Source organism: Mesocricetus auratus, unplaced genomic scaffold (genome assembly GCF_017639785.1).
Source record: "Mesocricetus auratus isolate SY011 unplaced genomic scaffold, BCM_Maur_2.0 Super-Scaffold_100004, whole genome shotgun sequence".
Lineage (NCBI taxonomy): Eukaryota > Metazoa > Chordata > Mammalia > Rodentia > Cricetidae > Mesocricetus > Mesocricetus auratus.
In genome coordinates, this window is record NW_024429189.1 from 95658591 (window position 1) to 95679588 (window position 20998).

Genomic DNA, 20998 nt, shown 5'->3' on the forward strand with positions numbered 1-20998 from the left:
CACACATGTATTTGGGAATATGCGGATAACCATGTGTATGGAAACCAGAGAATAACCTCAGGTCTCAGGTGTCGTTCTTAAGTACTATCCATCTTATTTATTTGTTTGATTGTTTGTTTTGGCCAGGCAAGGTGGCACAGGCCTTTAATAACAGCACTCAGGAGGCAGAGGCTGGTGGATGTCTTGTATATTCAAGGCCAGCCTGAGTTCCAGGACAGTCAGGGCTACACAGAGAAACCCTGTCTCAAAAAACCAAAAACGTCTTGAGACAGTAGACTAAGCCTGCTGGCCAACAAGCTGCACGGATCTGTGTCTCCCACTCCCAGGGATTACGAGAGTGTGTCCCAGCACACTGCCTTCTCTGCAAGGCTGGAGAGCAAGCCTCATGCCTGCACAGCAAGCACTTTACCCACAGAGCAATCTCCCCAGCCATTTTATTTTAAATCTTAATTTAAAATGGTGTTGATTTTGGTGTTTGCTCAGACTGAGCTTTGTAGGCGAATCTTGATAAAGAACTCACATGAGCAGTTCTGTTCTAGACTGAAGAGGACATGGGGGGGGGCTGTGTTTGTCCTGGCTAGACCTCAATGACTCCGGTTCCTAGGGATAGAGCTAACATGAGAGTTAGGACTTGGGAGTTTGGAGTTTGCATCTCGTGTGATGTAGGAAGTTTACATCTCTGCCACTCGGTTCTTCGTTTGTGAAACAGATTCTTGAAGCCCGAGCTCCAGGAGTGACAGGAGAGCTGGCGTGGTGGGAAGCCCTCACATTTTGAGCCTTGCCCAGCGCCTGACTCTATTCTCTGTGGTGTTATGTCATTCTGGGAGCAGAAGGCATTTCCCTAGGTCTGCTCCTGTCTGTGTCTCATCAGAAGGATTCCTTCTTTATTCTGTCAGGATAACAGCCAGAGCTAAAGGCAAGAAATAAAGGACTTAAAAATAGTGTTTGGATGATTTAGGCTGAGTAATCAAGTAGATTAAGTAGTTTTTCTCCCCGTGCTTTTTCTCCAGCTGTACTAAGATAGTATTTTTGCAAGTTATTCAAACATTTTTTCTCTTCTCATATTTTTTTATTTTTATTTTTATTTATTTTTATTTTTTTTAATGTAGACTGGGTTGGCCTGTACTCTAGAGATCCACTTGGAGTGCTGGGATTGAAGACCTGCTCTTGTTTTATTTGGACCTACCTAGTACAATATATTGTTTGAAAGGTGTCTGTTTAGGGTTGTGCTGAGTTTTTATAGAGGTGCACTTAGAAAGAGCGCAAGTCTGAGCTTTGTGGGGTTTTGCTGTTCATTTGTCTTGAGCCAGGGTCTCTGGTAATTCATGATGGTCCCCAGACCTTCAATGTCTGACCTTTCTTCTTGCACCCCTCAAATACTAGGGATATAGGCAAATACCACCCAGTCTGGTGTCTGTGGTTCTGAGGATTGGATCTAGGGCCCCACAATCCCAGGCCACCATGGGCATTTAACCAGGACATGGCTTTGGAGCCACACCAGATAATGTGATACATTGGAGGTCTGTCCTTCAGCCTAAGAGTGAATAGGAAGAAACCAGACTGGGTGTAAGCTCCCGGACAGGCTTTCTGAGCAAGGTGACCACTCCCTGGGAACAGAAACTGACCCTCTGTCATCTGCCAGGCTAGTCAAGACCAGTCCTGAGCTGTCTGAATCCTGCACATGGTTTCCAGAGTCTTATGTGATTTATCCAACTAACCTCAAGACGCCGGTTGCTCCAGCCCAGAATGGCATCCAGCTTCCGGTCAGTAACTCCAGGACGGATGAGAGAGAATTCTTCCTGGCTTCTTATAATAGAAAGAAAGAGGATGGGGAAGGCAACGTTTGGATTGCAAAGTCATCAGCTGGTGCCAAGGGTAAGTTACCATTGCCACCCTCTATCACTTGTGGGATTCTCTTCAGCATCATTCAGTGGTACACTGGCTGTTAGAGGTGTATTTATTTCTTTGTTTTGAGAGCGGCATGGATGTCAAGGTGTGCGTGTGAAGGTCAGAGCAGATCCTTCAGGAGCAGGTTCTGCTTCCACCATGTGGGTCCCAGGGACTGGATTTGGATTGTTAGGGTTGATAGAAAGTGGCCTTACCCACTGGGCCATTTCACAGGCCCTTACTGATGTATTGAAATGAATGACTCCACTCGGAATCATCACAATCACAAGACCTTGTCCAGTTTGTTTCTGGAGAAAAAAAGTATTTTTGAGATAGGATCTTATGTAGCCTAGGCTGGCCTTGAACTCTCTAAGTGGCCAAGAATGGCCAGAAACCATGATCCCAAGTGCTAGGATTACAGGCATGCACTCCCACGTTTGGTTCTATTGGGCCCTGGGAATAGAACCTGGGACTTTATGTATGTTGGGCAAATACTCTACCTACCGAATTTTGGCCACAGCCCTTTAGATATTTCTGTAGCCTCCTGAATGCTGGTGGCCTGAGTCCTCACTTTAAGCTCTGGGTTCAGTGGTGCCCTCCCTCACTGTCTCTAAGGGGCCTTTTACACTGACACAGGACTTTTATACCCTTCCCAGTGGTGCCCTCCCTCACTGTCTCTAAGAGGCCTTTTACACTGACACAGGACTTTTATATCCTTCCCAGCTCGTCCATCTCAGCCTAATCCTTCACATCTCCTCTTTAGTGTATGATTCTACTGTCCATCCAATCTCCAGAGCCCCAAATCTCAGATCCCTCATTTCTTTACAGTCTCTTCCAAGTGCAGTAACGTCATGCCAGGGCTGCCTTCAAAATATGTCCAGGATGAGGTTCTCATAATGTCTACTACTAGCACTCACAGTCAAAGCCAGCATTCTCTAGCCAGTTGCTGCAATGGGACCCCCAGCCATCTCTCATCTTGCCAGACAGAGTGATGATTTAAAGACATAAATCTGATCATGTTACTTCCTAATGCGTTTAGGATGGCTCCAGAACCCTGCGGGGAGCCCACCCCAGCAGATGCTTCCTGGTGTCTCTGATGTCATCCTCTATTCTTGACCTCGTTCACTGTGCTGTAGACACAAAGACTGCCTTGGATCCCTCAAATACGCAGATAAATTTGCCTCTGTACCTGGAATGTCTCCATCAGCTCAGTCATGCCTGGTCGGAGAAGGCTCTTCTGGTCTACAGTGGCCTCCACACCCATTGCTTTCCGTGTCTTTAGTCGGCATGTCCTAGTGTCTTCCCAAGATGGTATCACATCTAGCCATTTCCTTGACACATTATAAACCCCATGTAAACCCAGATTTATGTCTTGTTTGCTTCTGTACCCTCCACACAGGCACTCAATACATGTGTGGAATGGATGCCTAGAAAGGGATAAGACTCATAATATTAACTCAGACTTAAAAACCTGCAGAGTGGAGACAAGTTGTGCCCACAGACCATAGAACCCGGCGGAGGAAGTGTGCCGGTTCACCAACAGTGGTCTGCAGGCTTCCTGCGATTCCAGTTAAGGGCTCAGCAAGGTTTTCCTGTAGCTTCTAAATCATATGGAAAAGCACAGGCTATAGGGTATGTTCAGAGGTCTCTAGAAAGATAGAGGAGAATCATTCACTCTACTCACCGGGTAGGGTTAAGGCATACTGTAATGCCGTAGTACCCGGGACCCTGCAGTGTAGCAGAGGACACAAGTGTGAACCCACAAAGCAGGATCAGTTACTCAAAAGTAGGTCCAAACATATATGTCTTCCTTTCTTCTCCTGTTGCTGTGGGAAAGCCTCCCGACAATGCACCTGAAGGAAGGAGGGGCTCATTTTAGCCCACAATCCAAGGTACCATCCATTGGGGCCAGGAAGTAAGGACACGGGAGCTTGAAGCAGCTGGCCATAGTGCCTCTGCAGTCTGAGAACGAGAGCTTGCTCCAGGGAGTCATACTGCTGCCTCCCAGGCACCAGGATTACGAGAGAGCAGCCATGCCCGCCTGGCTTTGACATGGGTTCCGGGGACTGCACTCCGGCTTCATATTTGCGCACCACGTGCTTTACCCACACACCCCCCCCACCCTACCTTTCTTTTATTGACAGTTGTCAATTTGATGGACTCTAGAAGCACCTGGGAGCCGTGCCCAAGGGGACCCTGTGCAGGGGATTATCTTGAATACATTATCTGAAGTGAGAAGACCCATCTCACTTGTGGATGGGCCCACTCCCTGGACAGTTTCTGGACTGTCTAGAAGGAAGTGGGAACTGGAGCAAACTGGCTAGCCAGACTAGCCGAAATGGCAAGCTCTGGTTTCAGCGAGAGACCCTGTCTAAATACTTAAGGTTGAAAAGAGCAGTTAAGAAAGACATCCAGCATCAACCTGGGGGTCCTGCACACGTGCACATATGGAAACCACATCAACACACACATGAATTATGTACACTCATATCCATGCAAAAGAAGGATAAACATTTCAACAAGTGGTGCTATACACAGTGCATATTCACAGAAAAAAATTTCAATATCATAATACATCAAGTCAAACCTAATTTATAGTTCATGTAAAAGGTAAAACTAAAAGTGGGTGAGAGAGTGGCAAAGAATCTTTAAACATAGCCAGGCAGTGGTGGCACACACCTTTAATCCCAGCACTTGGAAGGCAGAGGCAGGCGGTTCTCTGTGAGTTCGAGGCCAGCCTGGTCTACAAAAGCTAGCTCCAGGACAGGCTCCAAAGCTACACAGAAGTACCCTGTCTCAAAACAAAAACAAAAACAAAAACAAAACAAAACGAAATCTTTAAACATGATACCAGTAGTGTTAAACCATAGATCAAGAACTGAGAAATTAAACCTCATGAAAATCTTTCTCTGTGAAATTTTTTTTGAAAACTTGTTGTACCATGAACACACAAGTGGCCTTGTGCTGTGTGATGGAGTTCATATGGAATGTGCAGGGACGCAGGTCCATAGAGGCAGTGGTTATAGTTGTGAGCCGTGTGCTTACCGTGTGATGCAGTTCATATGAAAGATGCTAGGACACAGGTCCATAGAGACAGGGGGTTGTAGTTGTGAGGGGCTGGGGTGAAGGAGTGATGGCTACAGATTTTAGAGGGAGATGATGAAAATGTTCTAAAAATAGACTCTAATGACAGTTGAACTCCTGAATATACTAAAAACTATTGAATTGTATACTTTACAGAGTTGGATTTTCTAGGGTATTGTATCTCAGTAAATTGTTAAAAGGCCATGTCTCTCGTAATTGATGGGTGGTTTTCATGCCTTTGGTCTTCTCTGTTGTACTGCAGGGCACGCTTCCTTAGGTCTGTGCCCTAACCTTTGTGCTCTGGTGTGCTCGCCTTCTTGGCATTTCTATAGGGCATCATCTTCGAAGTGAATTTGGTGATCACAGACCATAATCCTTATTATAACCAGTAACCAGTGACAGTGGTATCTTAAATGACTTAGAAACTGTATATATAAAATTGAAATTTCGAGCCAGAGAGATGGCTAGTCAGTAAAGGCTCTTGCTGCTAAACTTGACAGCCTGAGTTCAATCCCCAGGACCCACAAGGTGGAAGGAGAAAACCAACTCCTTTGGCCTCCATACAAGCAGTATGGCATATACATATACACACAAAAAATAATTGTAGTATGTTTTAAAACCTGAAATTTAATGGCCTACCATGTTAGTGTTGAGAGCACTATATAGAGAAAGTTAGTGGGATGATCCTGGATGCTCTTGGCGGGGAGAGAGGAGAGCATGAGAGACATGAGAAGTGTGGGGGGGGTAGTCCGGGAACAGGCCAGTGAAACCCTCCTATGGGTTTTGTGGTTTCCTCTGGCTTTGGTCGGGAGCCGTTCCTCTTGGAATGAGCTGGTCTCCATGTCACTTTCATTCTGTCAGGTGAAGGCATCCTCATCTCCTCGGAGGCGTCAGAACTTCTGGATTTCATAGACAACCAGGGTCAAGTGCATGTGATCCAGAAATACCTCGAGTGCCCTCTGCTCCTTGAACCAGGTCACCGCAAGTTTGACATTCGGTAATATTTGCTGTTCAGAGCCTTGACCTCAGCCTTCTTTTCAGAATGTGTTAGTACGGGTGAGAAGAAGATGTGACTTCATTGGAACATTGTATCCAGCGTGTTGCCACACAGTACAACTGAGCCCCTCATCTTTGTTGCTACTTTAGTTTGAGTTCTAGAAAATGTTACTGAGATTGTAGTATCACTCAAGACACACACACACACACACACACACACACACACACACACACACACACACACACACACACGTTTGCATGTATTGGTTAACCTCAGACACATGCATAGCCTTCAAGATTGTCTATTTCTAAAAGGAACTCAAACCTCTCATTACTTGTGACATACTTCAGTTGCCTCATTATGGTGCTAATCCACTATTTTGGCTAACTCATGATTTGCCTTATATAACTTTAGAACCTTCTTTTCACTGTCTCCTCCCTGCAAAAATGCAAGGTGTGTGCCAGGTGGTTGCATACACATTTAATCCCAGCACAGGAGGAAGAGGCAGGCAGATATCTTAAAAGGAGGTTTCCAGACCAGTCAGGACTTCACAGAGGACCTTATTTCAAAAATTAATAATAATAATAATAATAATAATAATAAATCAAGGTGTGGAGGTTATGTATGAAAAGCTTGGTATCTGAATAAAACTGTGTGTTTGTTGGCTTGCAGAAGCTGGGTCCTGGTTGACCATCAATATAACATCTACCTCTATAGAGAGGGTGTGCTTCGAACAGCTTCAGAACCATATCATGTAGATAATTTCCAAGATAAGACCTGCCATTTGACCAACCACTGCATTCAGAAAGAGTTCTCAAAGAACTATGGGAAATACGAAGAAGGGAATGAAATGTTCTTTGAGGAGTTCAACCAGTACCTAAGCAGCGCTCTCAATATCACCCTAGAAAGTGGCATTTTGACACAAATCAAACATATAATAAGGTAAGTTCATTGACACTTTTTGATTTATCTGTTTCTTCTTGCCAGAACGTCAGGTGTTTATGCCTTTTAAGGGATTTTTCCCTCTTATGCTGTCTAATTGATGGGCAGAAACCATTTGTAATTTTCCTTTTAACATCTGTAGAATCTGTCGATGATGATGTCACTTCATTTGTTCTAAGTATTGATAATTTTTATCTTCTCTCTAGTTTACTTGGATGGATTAAATATTTTTAAATCAATTTTGGACCTTATTAACTGTATTTTTTGTTTTTATGATTTTTGTTATCTTGTCTGCTCTTTGGGAAATTTAATTTGTCTTTTGTTTACTAGGTATTCAAGGTGAAAGCCTAAATAATTGATTTGAGATGTTTCTGTTCAAAAAGACAAACATTTGTGACAAAAAATCATTCAATGTCTTTATATTTCTTCTGCATCCCAGAGATTAATGATGTTTATATTTTTATCATAACAAAATTTTTTATTTTCCCTATTTCTTATACCCTGCCTTGTGTGATATAAACATTCTTGCTTATTATCCAGGTGTTTATGGATTTTCCATAATTTCATTATTGTTATTGAGACATTGTATAATTTCACTTTTTTTTTCTAAGACAGGGTTTCTCTGTATTGTTTTGGAGGCTGTTCTGGAACTCTCTCTGTAGACCAGGCTGGCCTTAAACTTACAGAGATCCACCTGCCTCTGCCTCCCGAGTGCTGGGATTAGAGGCGTGCACCACCAACGCCCTGGCCATATGGTTTCACTTTTATTTTATTTGTCTATTTATTTTATTTTTGCAGGTGTAGAAATATGTGGCTTGTGTGTCTACATGTGTGTTTAAATGCGTAGGTGCCTGTTCACATGTGTAGTTTCACATGTGTGCTTGTGTGGGTAGAGGCCAGCCTATACCTTAAATATTGAAACATGGTCTCCCAATTGAACCCAGAGCTCACTGATTTCATCTGCTCTACTTAAACAACTAGCTGTAGGGATCCTGTCTGAATATTTTGTATTTAGTAGTATACCTTGTATCTGTATTTACTGCTCCTGACTCATTTCTAATGTCTTTTTTCCCTCTTGATTCATTTCTTAGTATACCTAGGTGTTTTTTTAGTGTCGCTATTCTTTATTATAGGTTATAAAACCTAGTAATTTTAAAAAGTGAAGTATAATACTCCAAAGTGTGGTTCAGTGAGTTCATACAGATCGTGATATAAAATATTTATAGTAGGTGCACTCCTTTGATCCCAGCACCTGATAGACTGAAGCAGCGGGATTGGGGGCTCCTGGCTAGTCCCGGCTATATAAGAGACCCTGCCTCCAAAACAAATAAACAAATAAAAACATAGAAGGAAATAAAATAGATTCAGCATCCCCAGAGACTCCTTTTAGCTCCCTTAGAATAAGAGTGCTTGACCAAGGTAGCCTTCCTTCCCTTTCCATCTTTATCACAACAGAGCTGTGTCTGTTTGTCTTAAACGGTGTAATGGAATCGCTTTACGGTTCCTGTTTTGAGTTCAACTCTTGTCAACATCATGTCACTGTATTTATCTACACAGCAGTAGTTTTTTTTTCCTTTTTTGTTACTGTGTATTATTCCATTGTGTGACATTCCAAAGTTTACCCCTTCAGCAGTTGACAGACATCTGGGTTTTATTCCTTATATTTTAGCTTTGTTCACCTTTCATTTTGTTTTTTCTGACTTCTAATGTTTTAGACCTATCCTTTGTCTGGAATTATTACATGTCAACTTCTCTGGTAGTCATAGGTTGGAGATGGTTTGAATTTTTACATTGAGAAAATAAAATATGCAGCAGGAACCCCAGCTTCAGGCACTGTTTCTTGGGTGCTTCCTGGCTCCCTGGTAGCTGTTCCTGTATGTTGCTCATGGCTCTCAGCTTTTCTTTTTCCCTAGCCAGCCTCCTGTTGACTCCTACTCCAGCTAAAAAAGGTGCACTGCCTGCAGCCTCTAGTGATAAAAACCCCTTTACTGTGGATTATTCACCCTAACCTCCCGGCAGATAAAAAGTTCAGTTTTGTGTGTTGTCCGATTGCAATGCCTGTGCTTTTATCCTTTTCTGTTGCCGCCCTCTTTTATTAAACTGCTGAATTATAATATTTAAGTATGTTTTAGCTAAGACACTTCTTAAATGAGCCAGGCATGGTGGTGTGTTTACCACTCTGGAGGAGGTGGGACCTGGGAGAAGGAAGTCAAGAAATGGACAAACTAAGGGCTCGGACGGTAGCCAGCTTTATTCAGTTTAACTCTGAGGGTTAGAACGGGTCACCTGAGTAAAGTGTGCAACCACAGGACAAGCCACGAGTGGCAAATATGCTTTTCCATAGAGGCCTATAGACAAATAACAACAGCCAGTTGTAATGGAATAATCTGAAATAAACTAACTTCTGTCTGTTACAACTGGGAGGAGCATGAAAACACATTCCAAGAATAATTCTGTGTTTTGAATGAACTGAGAACATGGGACTCTTGTTTTCTTACAAGTACTCGGAATTCTGCTCACCCGACTTCATTCTTGGACAGTGTCCCACAGTGGTGCACATCTTTCATCCCAGCAAACGTGGTGCATCTCTGTGAGTTTGAAGCCAGGCTGGTCTGCATAAGAGTTATAGGCAGCCAGGGAGACACAATGAAACCTGTGACCAAAACAAGGACAAAAAACATTCACTTAAAGCATTTTCTCTATGTTTAATAGATTGCTTTTTTTTCTTTTCTTCTTTTTTTTTTTTGTTTTTTGTTTTTTGTTTTTTGTTTTCCGAGACAAGGTTTCTCTGTATTGTTTTGGAGGCTGTCAGTCCAGCCTGGCCTCCAACTCACAGCAATCCACCTGCCTCTGCCTCCCAAGTGCTGGGATTAAAGGCGTGGGCCACCAACGCCTGGCTCTTCTTTTTCTCACTCCTCTCTCCCTGATTTTTTTTTTTTTTTTTGGTTTTTCGAGACAGGGTTTCTTTGTGGCTTTGGAGGCTGTCCTGGAACTCACTTTGTAGACCAGGCTGGCCTCGAACTCACAGAGATCCGCCTGCCTCTGCCTCCCGAGTGCTGGGATTAAAGGCGTGCGCCAACAAAGCCTGGCTAGACACATTTTTAAAAGATCTTAAAACAAACAAAAAAACTCACAAATAAAATCAGGGAGGGAAGCTGGGCATTGGTGGCGCACGCCTTTAATCCCAGTACTCGGGAGGCAGAGGCAGGCGGATCTCTGTGAGTTCGAGGCCAGCCAGGTCTACAGAGCAAGTTCCAGGACAGCCTCCAAAACAACACAGAGAAACCCTGTCTCGGAAAAAAAAAAAATGTGTCTATCCTTGTGTCTGTATATGTATGCCATGTGCATGCAGTTGCTGGCTAAAGCCAGAATAGGGCATCAGATCTCTTGGATCTGGAGTTATAGGTGGTCTTAAGCTGCCCCAGTGTGGGTGTTGGGAACTGTATCTGGGTCCTCTGGAGGAGGAGTCAGTGCTCTTACCTGTTGAGCCATCTCTCCATCCTATTGTCTGTTTTGAGACAAAGTTTACATAATCCAGACTGTCCTTGAATTCAAGATCCTCCTGCCTCAGCCTCTTGAGTGCCAGGATTACACTGTGTTCCATTAGGCACAGGTTAGTAACAGGTAGTGGTGGCACAAATACTATACAGTGACACTTTCTCACCTGCTTTTAACATAATTTGGCCATGCTCACCCGTCTCCATTATCCTATCTTCCTAGTCTTCCAAAGTTTTTGTTGTTATTTTGTTTTTTAGTTCCTGAGTAATATATGTGTGTTCATTGGCATCAATGGTAAAGAATCAAGAGATGCTAGTTCATAAGAGCAGGGTTTATTAGTGGACGCCTAGAGCCGGCTGTGGTGGAACGTGCTGGTAGATTTGCTGAAAGAAGTGGAGGCAGGAGAATCACAGCTTGAGGGGAGCCTGGACTACACATTTAGCCAGGCATGGTGGCGCACACCTTTAATCCCAGCACTCGGAAGGAAGAGGCAGGTGGATCTTTGTGAGTTCAATGTCAACCTGGTCTACAGAGTGAGTTCCAGGACAGCCAGGGCTACACAAAGAAACCCTGTCTCAAGAAGAAGAAAAAAAAAAAGCACTTGGTGCTAATAAGAATTCTGTAATAGATTTCAATATTTAGTTTGAATACTTGTAATCTTTTTTTAAATTGTTTATTTTGCTTCCATTGGTCTTTTGCCTACATGTACGTCTGCATGAAGGTGTTGGATCCTCTGGAACTGGAGTTACAGATAGTTGTGAGCCACCATGTCGGTGCTGGGTGCTGGGAATTGAACCCGGGTCCTCTGGAAGTGTAGCCAATGCTCTTGACCACTGAGCTATCTCTCCAGCCCTGAGCACTTGTAATCTTAAATGTTCCATTAGTAATAGTTGGCAGTAGATGTAGAACTAGCAAGAGAAATCAACGCTGCCTGGATTCTCTGCAACTCCTGTCAGTCAGTCCACTTTTCACATGGCAAAATCCAGGGCTGTGGCCTGGGTAGCTGGCTCAGGTGGTCAAGTCATCGCTATGCAAGCATGAGGACCTGAGTTCCATCCCCAGCACCCATGTTTAGAGCCTGGTGTAGTGGCTTGAAACTCCAGCGCAGGGCAGGCAGAGGCAGGCAAGTGTCTGGGGCTCACTGGACCCCTGGTGATTCTCATAAACAACTATGGTAACAGCCAGTGACATCTATACTGATGGAGATGCATGGTGACTTGGGGCTGAGCTGCTCATGGTGGGACCTGAGCTAGCAGCTTTGACCTGGGAGAGCAGGATTGATGCATTTGTCCCTCACAAGTTGTTTGACAAGTAGCCTTCTCTTGGATAATCTGTGAATTTATCCATTGAAAAAGATAATAAGTTGAAACTGATTTTTGCCCACACTTGGTATACGATCTTCCAGGCATGGTCCATGTGTCCCTACTGCCTCTACCATTCCATTCTCAGTGGGCTCTCCCCTTTTTACCACACAGGAGCTGCCTCATGAGTGTGGAGCCTGCCATCAGCACCAGGCACCTCCCTTACCAGAGCTTCCAGCTTTTTGGCTTCGACTTCATGGTGGACGAGGAGCTGAAGGTCTGGCTCATTGAGGTCAACGGCGCCCCTGCGTGTGCTCAGTAAGCCTGACTGCCTGGGTTGAACAACTGGAAGTTGGATGTGCACCTTGGGTAGCATGACAGGTGCAAGCATGGACCCTTTGACCACTGTCAGGATAGCTGTCACAGTGAGGGGAGTCCTTTGGAGACCCTGGCTGGCAGGAGGACTCAGCTGGGCTATTTCCCTGTGTGTTTATGCCACCAGGGTTTCAAAGAAGACTAAGCTAGTTATGCTGGGTTAGACCCGTAATCTCAGCACCAGAGAGGCTATGGGTTCAAGGCCATCCTGGGTTACACAGTAAATTCCAGGATGTCCTGAGCTGTAGAGTGAGATCCTGCCTCCAATAGCAACATAAAACAAGCCCCCCACCCCAAATTGTGAGAGCAACCTTGCCATCGGCATGTTCATGTGACAAGTTGACTAAGCTGGACCCTGTGAGTAAGAGAGACAGTGAGATTCAAAGGCTCCCCAGGCAGGAGGTGACACAGCAGAGCCTGAGCTAGCATGTAAGGCACTGGGGCTCAGCTGCACAGTGGGAGACTATACACGGGAGCCTTGCTTGGTGCTGGGTTGTAGCAGGGTTAGATCCTCAGCTGAGGAGACATCCTCGCAAGCAGGATGACATCCTGCAGGGTCTTGATCCTGCCTGGTGTTAGTGCATACAAAGCACGAAAGGGCGGTAGGAGAGTGAGCTGGACTTTCTGTGGAGGGTCTTGCTGTACAGGTGAGCTACGAGGGGATAACCCTCCTTTGTTGTTTGATGGTCTGAAGATGCACTTTCCCCGTGTCAAGAGCCTTCCATGGATCTCATGTCTGCCTCTTGCAGAAGCTAGAGTGATTGTGCTGTGGTTTAGAAGAAAGACCTGCCCACAGGGGACACTGTGAACACATGATGGTTTAAAGGCCAGGCCTTTGGGGGCTGGAGATGATGATGCACTTGCATTTTTCAGACCCCGCAGCCAACAGGTGCCTGTTAGGCTCTGCCTAAGCTTCTGGGTCCCACAGCGGGTGTGGGGAAGGGAAAGGAGACAAGCTGTCTAGCAGAGAAGAACATCAAAGGGGATATGATTTACACACGGCCTCTCAGGGTGATGGTGGAGCTGAGACCTGGGGGAGGACCAGCGAGAGATGCTGAGGGTAGAGGCGAGCGGGTGTTTCTTAAGTCTCCCTTCAACATGGACAGCCCTGTGTCTCCTCCTGCCCCTTCAATCGAGGACCCACTCCAGTCCTCCCTCCTGATGTCTCTCTCGTGCCTGTGGGGCTCCCATTACCACATGCCTGCATCCATTTTCCAGCTGCTTCTCCATGAAGCCAACCCTACTCCAGTGAGTGCACCCCTCCCCCCCAGCCCGCCCTCTTCACAGACCAATCTTTGGGCTACAGCTCAGGAGCTGCCTGATCTTCCTTCGGGAAGCATCCTGTGAAATGACAAGCCTATCTTTAGTACCTGACAGTTCCTTTGTTTCCTCATTTCCCGGTGGCAGCTTTGGAGGCAGCTACCTCCCTCTCGTTGAGTCTTTCTTCTCTGAGTAAGAGGCTGCAAGCAAGCTGGACTCTGTCTTCCTCACCAAGGACTTCAGGTTCTGGCTCTGAGTGGCCTTTGGCTCTCCGCTCCACTCCCCCTGTATGTGTTCTTGTTAAACTTCATAAGAAAGCCACCAAGTCAATGCAGCTCCTGAATTCTAGACCCATGTGTGTGCCTGCCTTCCCCAGATCCTGTGAGATGTCTGTGGGTCTAATAGGAAGCACCACCTCTCCAGACTTTTCCATGCCTGGGGGAAGGGTGGAGCTGCCATCTCCCTCAGGAACTGGCAGAGAGCCTGCTTTCTGCACCCATCCCCTCAATCCATGGGTCCTGTGGACTCTGCCTCCAGCCTCCTGCTCCTCAGTCACATTCCATCACTGGGGGAAGTTTTGCAAAGGGACTCCTTATCAGGATTTCTATTTCTGCACTGCCCCCGTAAAATCCGTCCCAGAGCTGCCTGAGTGAGAAAAGAGAAGCCACCCTCCCGCTTCTGCCCGTCAGACTTCTGTCTGGCCAGCCTCTGTAGCTCAACCAAAGACACCACTCCCTGGTTCAGCCCTTACCAGCCGTGTGATCTTTGCTTTCTGTGGACCCTGCCTCCCTCACCAAGGCTTCCTTTTGCTCTATCAGAGTCTTGGTATTTCTTCCATTGCATCAGTTGCTGTCAGACAGCTAGATTTTTTTAAAATATGGAATGTTCACACTATGATGTGTCCAGCCTTGTTTTTCTTGGTCACTTTAGCGTCTTTGAGCCTGGCCCTGTGCCTGCCACACAGTTCTCTGTCCATATTCTTTGAATGAGAAAACCATTCTTCCTGGTTAATAGTGTTTTCCACTCACTTTTTATCTCTTTCTTTATTATTATTATTGTGTGTGTGTGTGTGTGTGTGTGTGTGTGTGAGTGTGTGCAGGCACATATGTGCCACAGCATGTGTGAGAAGGTCAGAGGGTAACCTTGTAGAGTCAGTCCTCTCTTCCACCTTTACGTGGGTTCTGGGGACTGAGTTCAGGTTGTCACACTTATGCCTTTTCCCACTGAGTGTCTCTCCAGCCTCACCTGATTTACAATTGCTTGGATTTTATTGAAATAGAGATGTCTTTCTATTAGCTAGCAACTGCAAAGCTTAAATGCAAATGATTTCTTTATATTATGCCCAACTTCACATGTCAACCCAAATTCTTCTAGTGACATGATTTTACGTATGGATCCCTAGGGCTGGGCTTCCAGTGATGCAGGTCTGATGACTGTGAGATGGCCATGCCACACTAAATCTTCCTGTGTCACTAATGTTTAAGACACACCTTGAAACTGCTCTGTGTATCATTTCTTTGCTCCAGCATGGCATATTTTTATAGCTTGTGGTTCTTGGTGAACTAACGCCATCCACTGAAGGGCTTCCATGTCTCTGTCCCTTCAGAAATGGGAGCTTGAATAATTTGGCCACTAAACTGTTGAAAATGGGGCTTGATTGTGTAAACAGAGAGTAGGGAGCCCGGGATTGGGAGTGGAGAGAAAGAGCAGGACAGATAAAGGCCAACCAGAGTTGGGACTTCCTAAGAGAAAATGGAAGGAAGCATGGCTTCCCAGAAGTCTTAGAACAGGGTGAAATGCAGACCTAGCAGTCTAGGGATGGGAGAGGAAGTGCTGCTGGGTGGACATGTCATTGTGCCTCGGGGATGGCAGTGGCGTAAGAGGTGGGACGCAGCATCTTCTGGGAAGTAGAATGGTTAAGACCTTGGTCCTGGGCAGGTGGTCTGGATTCCTGTCCTTGGATTTGACCGCTTAGATTCCCAAAACCTGCTGAGCAAGCTGTGGTTGTTACTGGTCAACAGCACTGGAGGGGAAACTCCGTGTGCTGATTGGAACCATAGCAGAGGAAACAAGGTAACGGTTTGTTGCTACTGGAGGAGGTTAAACCCACTCGGCCTACGGACTTGGGTCTCGGAGAGTCTGTAGCTCTGCTCGGCTTCCCCGGCTCCCAGTTTACCCTGGGCTCTTCTGTCTTGTTGGTGTAGGCTGTGTTCCCTTCACACTGGCTTCTTTCACTCCCAGCACGCACACTCACACACACAGCCTCCTCCCCTCCTCACACACACACACTCACACACACACTCACACAGCTCCTCCCCTCCTCACACACACACACACTCACACAGCCTCCTCCCCTCCTCACACACACACACTCACACACACACACACTCACACACACTCACACAGCCTCCTCCCCTCCTCACACACACACTCGCACAGCCTCCTCCCCTCCTCGCACACACACACTCACACACACTCACACTCACACAGCCTCCTCCCCTCCTCACACACACTCACACACACTCACACTCACACAGCCTCCTCCCCTCCTCACACACACTCACACAGCCTCCTCCCCTCCTCACACACACACTCACACACACTCACACACACTCACACACACACTTACACAGCCTCCTCCCCTCCTCACACACACACTCACACACACACTCACACAGCCTCCTCCCCTCCTCACACACACACTCACACACACTTACACAGCCTCCTCCCCTCCTCACACACACACACTCACACACACACTCACACAGCTCCTCCCCCTCTCTTTTCCTTCCCCCTCCCCAGCCTTTCTAAGCCGCCATCCATTCTTTGGCTGCTCTCTATCCCCTCAGTCCCACCTCAACGGTCAGTCCCGCAGTCTTCATGGTATCCCTTGTCCCTTAGCAGGTGAAGATTTTCCTGGCTGATGTCTACCCCTCCGTCTGCTCCCTCACAGGCAGACAGGCAGGGCTCATGACACTGCTGAAATCGCCTTTTCTGTCTGTCAGCAGGATTTGTTTATGTCCCAATGAAGGCTGTTTTAAAATACTTAAATTCTGCCTTACATGTTTTACCTGTGTGTAGAGCCTCTTGCTGGTACTTTTTCTACAGAGACCAGTTTTACAAAGGCGCCACGCAAAGGCATGCCTGGAGCAGGTCCTCACTGAAATTCACGCCCCCTCCCTGTCACACACCCAGGTTTGATTTTCCTCTTGCACTTGGAAGAACACCCTCAGTGATATCTTTAAAAACTTATTTCAGGAAGCTCTACGCAGAACTGTGCCAAGGAATCGTGGACATAGCCATATCCAGTGTCTTCCCGCCCCCGGACACAGAGCAGGTGCCGCAGCCGGCTGCGTTCATCAAGCTCTGAAGGATGGAGGGTGCAGAGCCACCTTGGGAAATGTGTGGAGCCCTGCTCCAGAGGAGGGTGAGATGACTGGACTGCTCCTCATCAAGGCGTGCTGGGAACAGATGTGCAGGAAGAGCGTGTGAAGAGAAGGCAGCTGCAGGAGAGCAGGTGGTGCTGTCTCTGGTGCTGCGGAGACCTGAGGAGACGGACCCAGTCGCTGGCAGGGAGAGCCGAACACTTTTCTAAAGGGCCGGAACCAGGGATTTGGCTGTGGTGTGTCTCAGCCCGTGAGCGGTCTCGGCCTTGGGTGGCACAGGGAGCAGAGCTCCCGGCCCCCAGGATGCAGCCCAGAGTCCTCTGAGCGCTGCCATCCCACCTGCTGCAGCGTTAGTGCCTTAGCTCTGTGTCCAGTGCAGCCTCACCGGACACAGACTGGACCTTAGAGCATTCTGGAGGTTGCCACATGTTCCCTGCACATCCCCTCTGCGACACTGTCCCACTAAACTCTGGACAAGCGTGAGGCACAGTCCACACTGTGCACAGGCCTGTCAGTGAAGGCCTCTTGCTTGTCACCTTCCTGGTGGCTTATGAGCGAGCACTTGCCAGGGGTCCTGTGGGCACCAAACAGTGTGTGTTGCTCACTGCATGTTTTAGAAACAAGCAGCAGGCCTGATGAATCTGCAAGCATCAAATAAGCATGAGAGAGAAAGAGAGAAAAAAGGAAACCTGGCATCTGACTTTACTTAATGGTGTGGGTGGGCGGGAGTCTCTGAAGTCTCACGAGCCTCAGCAATCTTTGAATTAATCAGAACTCTGCATGCAGCTTTGCCGTCCCTCCTCCTCTCCCACCTTTGACCTTGGTAGCAATCCTCTCTGGGAGTCAGGGAAGGTAGAATTCCATTCCCCATCCTGCTCCTCGCCTCCTAGCTCTCCCCATATCTGTCCTCCTTGGCTTCAAGGGCCTGGAGGGGCAGGTTCCATTCCAGAAAGAGCCCTGTCTGCTTAAGCATGTGGGTAACAGGAGAGATGCCCTCTGGATGAGGGTGTGTCCTGCCTGAGTAAAAAGAAGTGTTTTTGGAGCGTTGTACAGCTTCCTGGGTCAAGAAAAGTGCACTATGAGGTGTGGTTCCCATGTATGGATCCATTCGTGTTTTATAGGCTTCTTGGGAGCCCAATCCTGAAGCAGGGGGAAGATGTCATGAGTATTCAGTATGAGCTGAGTAAATAGGCTCCTTCTGCAGAGTGTCCTGGAAACCACAGAAGACACAGTGAAAGCTGCCCTTCTTCGCAGAGCATAGTGTGTGGTTTTCCCCTGGTGTATACAAGTGCTTCCTCATGTGCATCTGCTTGGTGTGTTCTGCAGTCAAATGGGACTTGGACAAAAGAGCTGCAGAAGATAGAATGAGTGGTGGGAATTTGCAGCGAGGAACAGAATGATGAAATTATTTATTATGTGCGTCCATGGGTGACCAAATGTGTTATACTGAAGTGAAGAATGTCCCAATTCATGGGAATCTGGAATTAGAGGCTAAAGGTGCCATGGTTGCCTAGAATATGGGTAACAAAGTTGGCAGCCAGAGCAAAGTAAAACATTGACATTAAGTCAGTCCTTGAGGCCCAGCACAACTGATGGGTTAGCGCTGAGGAATTTCTGAGAAGCAGAACGATTAGCCACACCCTGGAGAGGTTCACACACTGGGAAATTGGAGGGTGCTGGGTTCACGACTAGTTTAGGTGGAGAGAGCAAGGCGGTCTAGGTATGTTCTTGAATCCAAATCCCAGGGGCATTCAAAAGTATTTGGCTGTTATGGTGGCAGAGTTGACAAAGCAGATGTCAGTAAGTCTTTATGAATCCTGACAGGTTTCATAATAAACCAGAACAAACCCATAACATCTGTATAAGGGGAAATGGGAAGGGTTGAGTTCATTCCTCACACAGCTTCAACCATTTTTTGCATTTACTTCCCACCAAGTAGGAAGGTTGGCTCTGAACCATTTTGTACCGTTCCATGGTGCCATTGGCACAGATGGTCCCTAGCCAGTCTTCGTGGTTAGTGGGTGTAAGTGCTGCCGTCACTGCGGGAGGGGTTATTTGTTTGGAGCTATTGATTCCACTCCTGCCTCTGTCATCTGACTGCACAATGTCACACGAGCCAAATAATCTCGCTGTGCCTTAGCTTCTTATCTCATGGAGGACATGTCCGCTGACCCAGGGACTACCTCAAGGGCTTTTTGTGAGAATAAAGGAGAGCAGGAATTAGACTCAAGGGCCTTTAGTCCCAAGGTTCTCAATGCTGACTACATGCTATAACCTCCCATGAAGTTAAAAGAAGTTGATGGCCCTTCCCACCTCTGGTCAACTGAATCAGAACCTCAGGTAACTATATGTCTTGAGGTGCCTTGAACCATTACTTTGGGAAGCAGGACAAACACATTATTACCTTGGAAGAATCACTTAAGGATTTAGGCTAAAAAAAATCTCTTTGAAGCAAGCAATTCCGTAAGAACTATCAGATATTGACATAAATACTCCTAGTGTAAGTATTGGCTGAGCAGCTTCTTAGTTTGCGTCTCATCCAAGCACCTGGAGAAACAAATGTGCTTTTATTTACACAAGCAGTTTATGAAGTCCTTGATGGCAGATGTAAACAGACATGAATCTCTAAATCTAATAATCTATATCAGAGTTATCCATTAATTATGGGAGAAAAGTCCCTCCCCTTCCCTCACACTTGACTTCAATGGCAATTATAAAGTCCATTTTGCCAAGGAATTTTAAGTGCCTCTGTGTTGTGAGCTACAGCAGAGCAGCGGCTGGTGTGCACACCAGCTGACAGTGTTTCTGTAGCTCTGTGGGATGGCACTCACATGCACAGGACGTTGGGGAGCATTGGGAACGGGCTGCGAGCCACGGAACCAGCCAGCGTCAACTGTGAAGTGTTTTTATGAACAGCTGTGGTTGTGTTCATGGGTGTGGCAAATGGGATCCATGAACAAAAATGGTAGGGTGCCAAAGGAGGTTGCAGGTGGCATGTGGGTGCTGTTGTGAGGACTCGGTGGTTGGTGGATGTGCCTCCAATCCTGGACATAGAACCGCACCTAAGAGGAAGTGATTTTTGAAATAAGGCAACTATATGAATGTTTTAAATGCCTGGAGCATTAAAGTATAGATATTTCAAGTGTTTTTGTGTCCTTGGAGTTGGTCATTTAATGTGGGTGTTGCTAGCCTTGTCTATCACTGATTATTTCAGTCTATGATACCACCAGAAGAAGGCAGGGCTTTCCTGTAAACAGCAAGACAGCAAATATCCTGGCTCCTGTGAGCCATGTGGGGTCTGTTCCATATTCTTTGTTCTTTCCTCAACTCTGAAAGATAAACATAACTCTAAGCTCACCTACCATACAGAGCCAGGCCAGATAGGACCATAGTTTCCTAAACAAATGTTTAAGAATTCAACAGGCAACAATCAACTACCAGACTCCAGTCTCCTCTCCAGTGTCTTGTGCATCATATGACTTATGGTGCAATGGTCAGGTAGACCAGTGGTTGTGCGGGAGAGCTCTGTGTGTTTCCAGCATAGGGCAGAGTTGGAGGAGCCTCTGACATGAGTCTATTTGCTGAGAACTCCTTGCTAATCATCTGGCTCAGGCTGGGTTTTTAGATACCTGTAAATCTCAGGAAGATGTCTGGACACCACAGCACTTAGGGAATCCAATAGGGTCACTAACAATTTATTCAGAGGTAAAATCAGTGCACAACACTCAAGACAGAGCAAAGCTGCTACACCACTGCAGGCCCAGCTGCTACACTGCTGCTCCTGGTTCCCAAGGGGCATGGGGAACCTCAGCCTGACTGTGAGTGGCTCGTTGCCAGTTAGTCTACCTTCCAGGAGAGCACATAACCCTCAGGCCTGTGCCCTTTATTCGGGTCACATGCTCCTCAATGCAATTCTGCCCCTTGGGCCAAATTTCTTACAATTGGCCAGCAGAACAGTGACAGAATCCCTGCAACGTTTCCCCTTTTCTGTCTAATTAAGAATTATATACAGCCGGGCGTTGGTGGCGCACGCCTTTAATCCCAGCACTCGGGAGGCAGAGGCAGGCGGATCTCTGTGAGTTCGAGGCCAGCCTGGTCTACAAAGTGAGTTCCAGGACAGCCTCCAAAGCCACAGAGAAACCCTGTCTCAAAAAAAAAAAAAAAGAATTATATACAATAAGAACTACTGTCAAGTATTGTTTAGAAGAGAGAAAAGGTAATAACCTTAACAAAAGTGAAACTATATACAACAAAAACAATTATTATGT

The 20998-nt window shown here is 46.5% G+C and overlaps 1 protein-coding gene across 1 annotated transcript in view; it reads left to right on the top strand.

Annotated features, from left to right (window-relative positions):
- Positions 1 to 19875, top strand: part of Ttl (tubulin tyrosine ligase) — a 31119-nt gene extending 11244 nt beyond the window's left edge. Inside the window, exons 3-7 of the mRNA XM_005068606.4 lie at positions 1643 to 1875; positions 5833 to 5968; positions 6641 to 6910; positions 11884 to 12027; positions 16603 to 19875. Of these exons, the coding sequence (XP_005068663.1) occupies positions 1643 to 1875; positions 5833 to 5968; positions 6641 to 6910; positions 11884 to 12027; positions 16603 to 16714 (895 nt within the window). The 3' untranslated portion in view covers positions 16715 to 19875. The remainder of the gene's footprint in view (positions 1 to 1642; positions 1876 to 5832; positions 5969 to 6640; positions 6911 to 11883; positions 12028 to 16602) is intronic.
- Positions 19876 to 20998: the final 1123 nt, after the last annotated feature.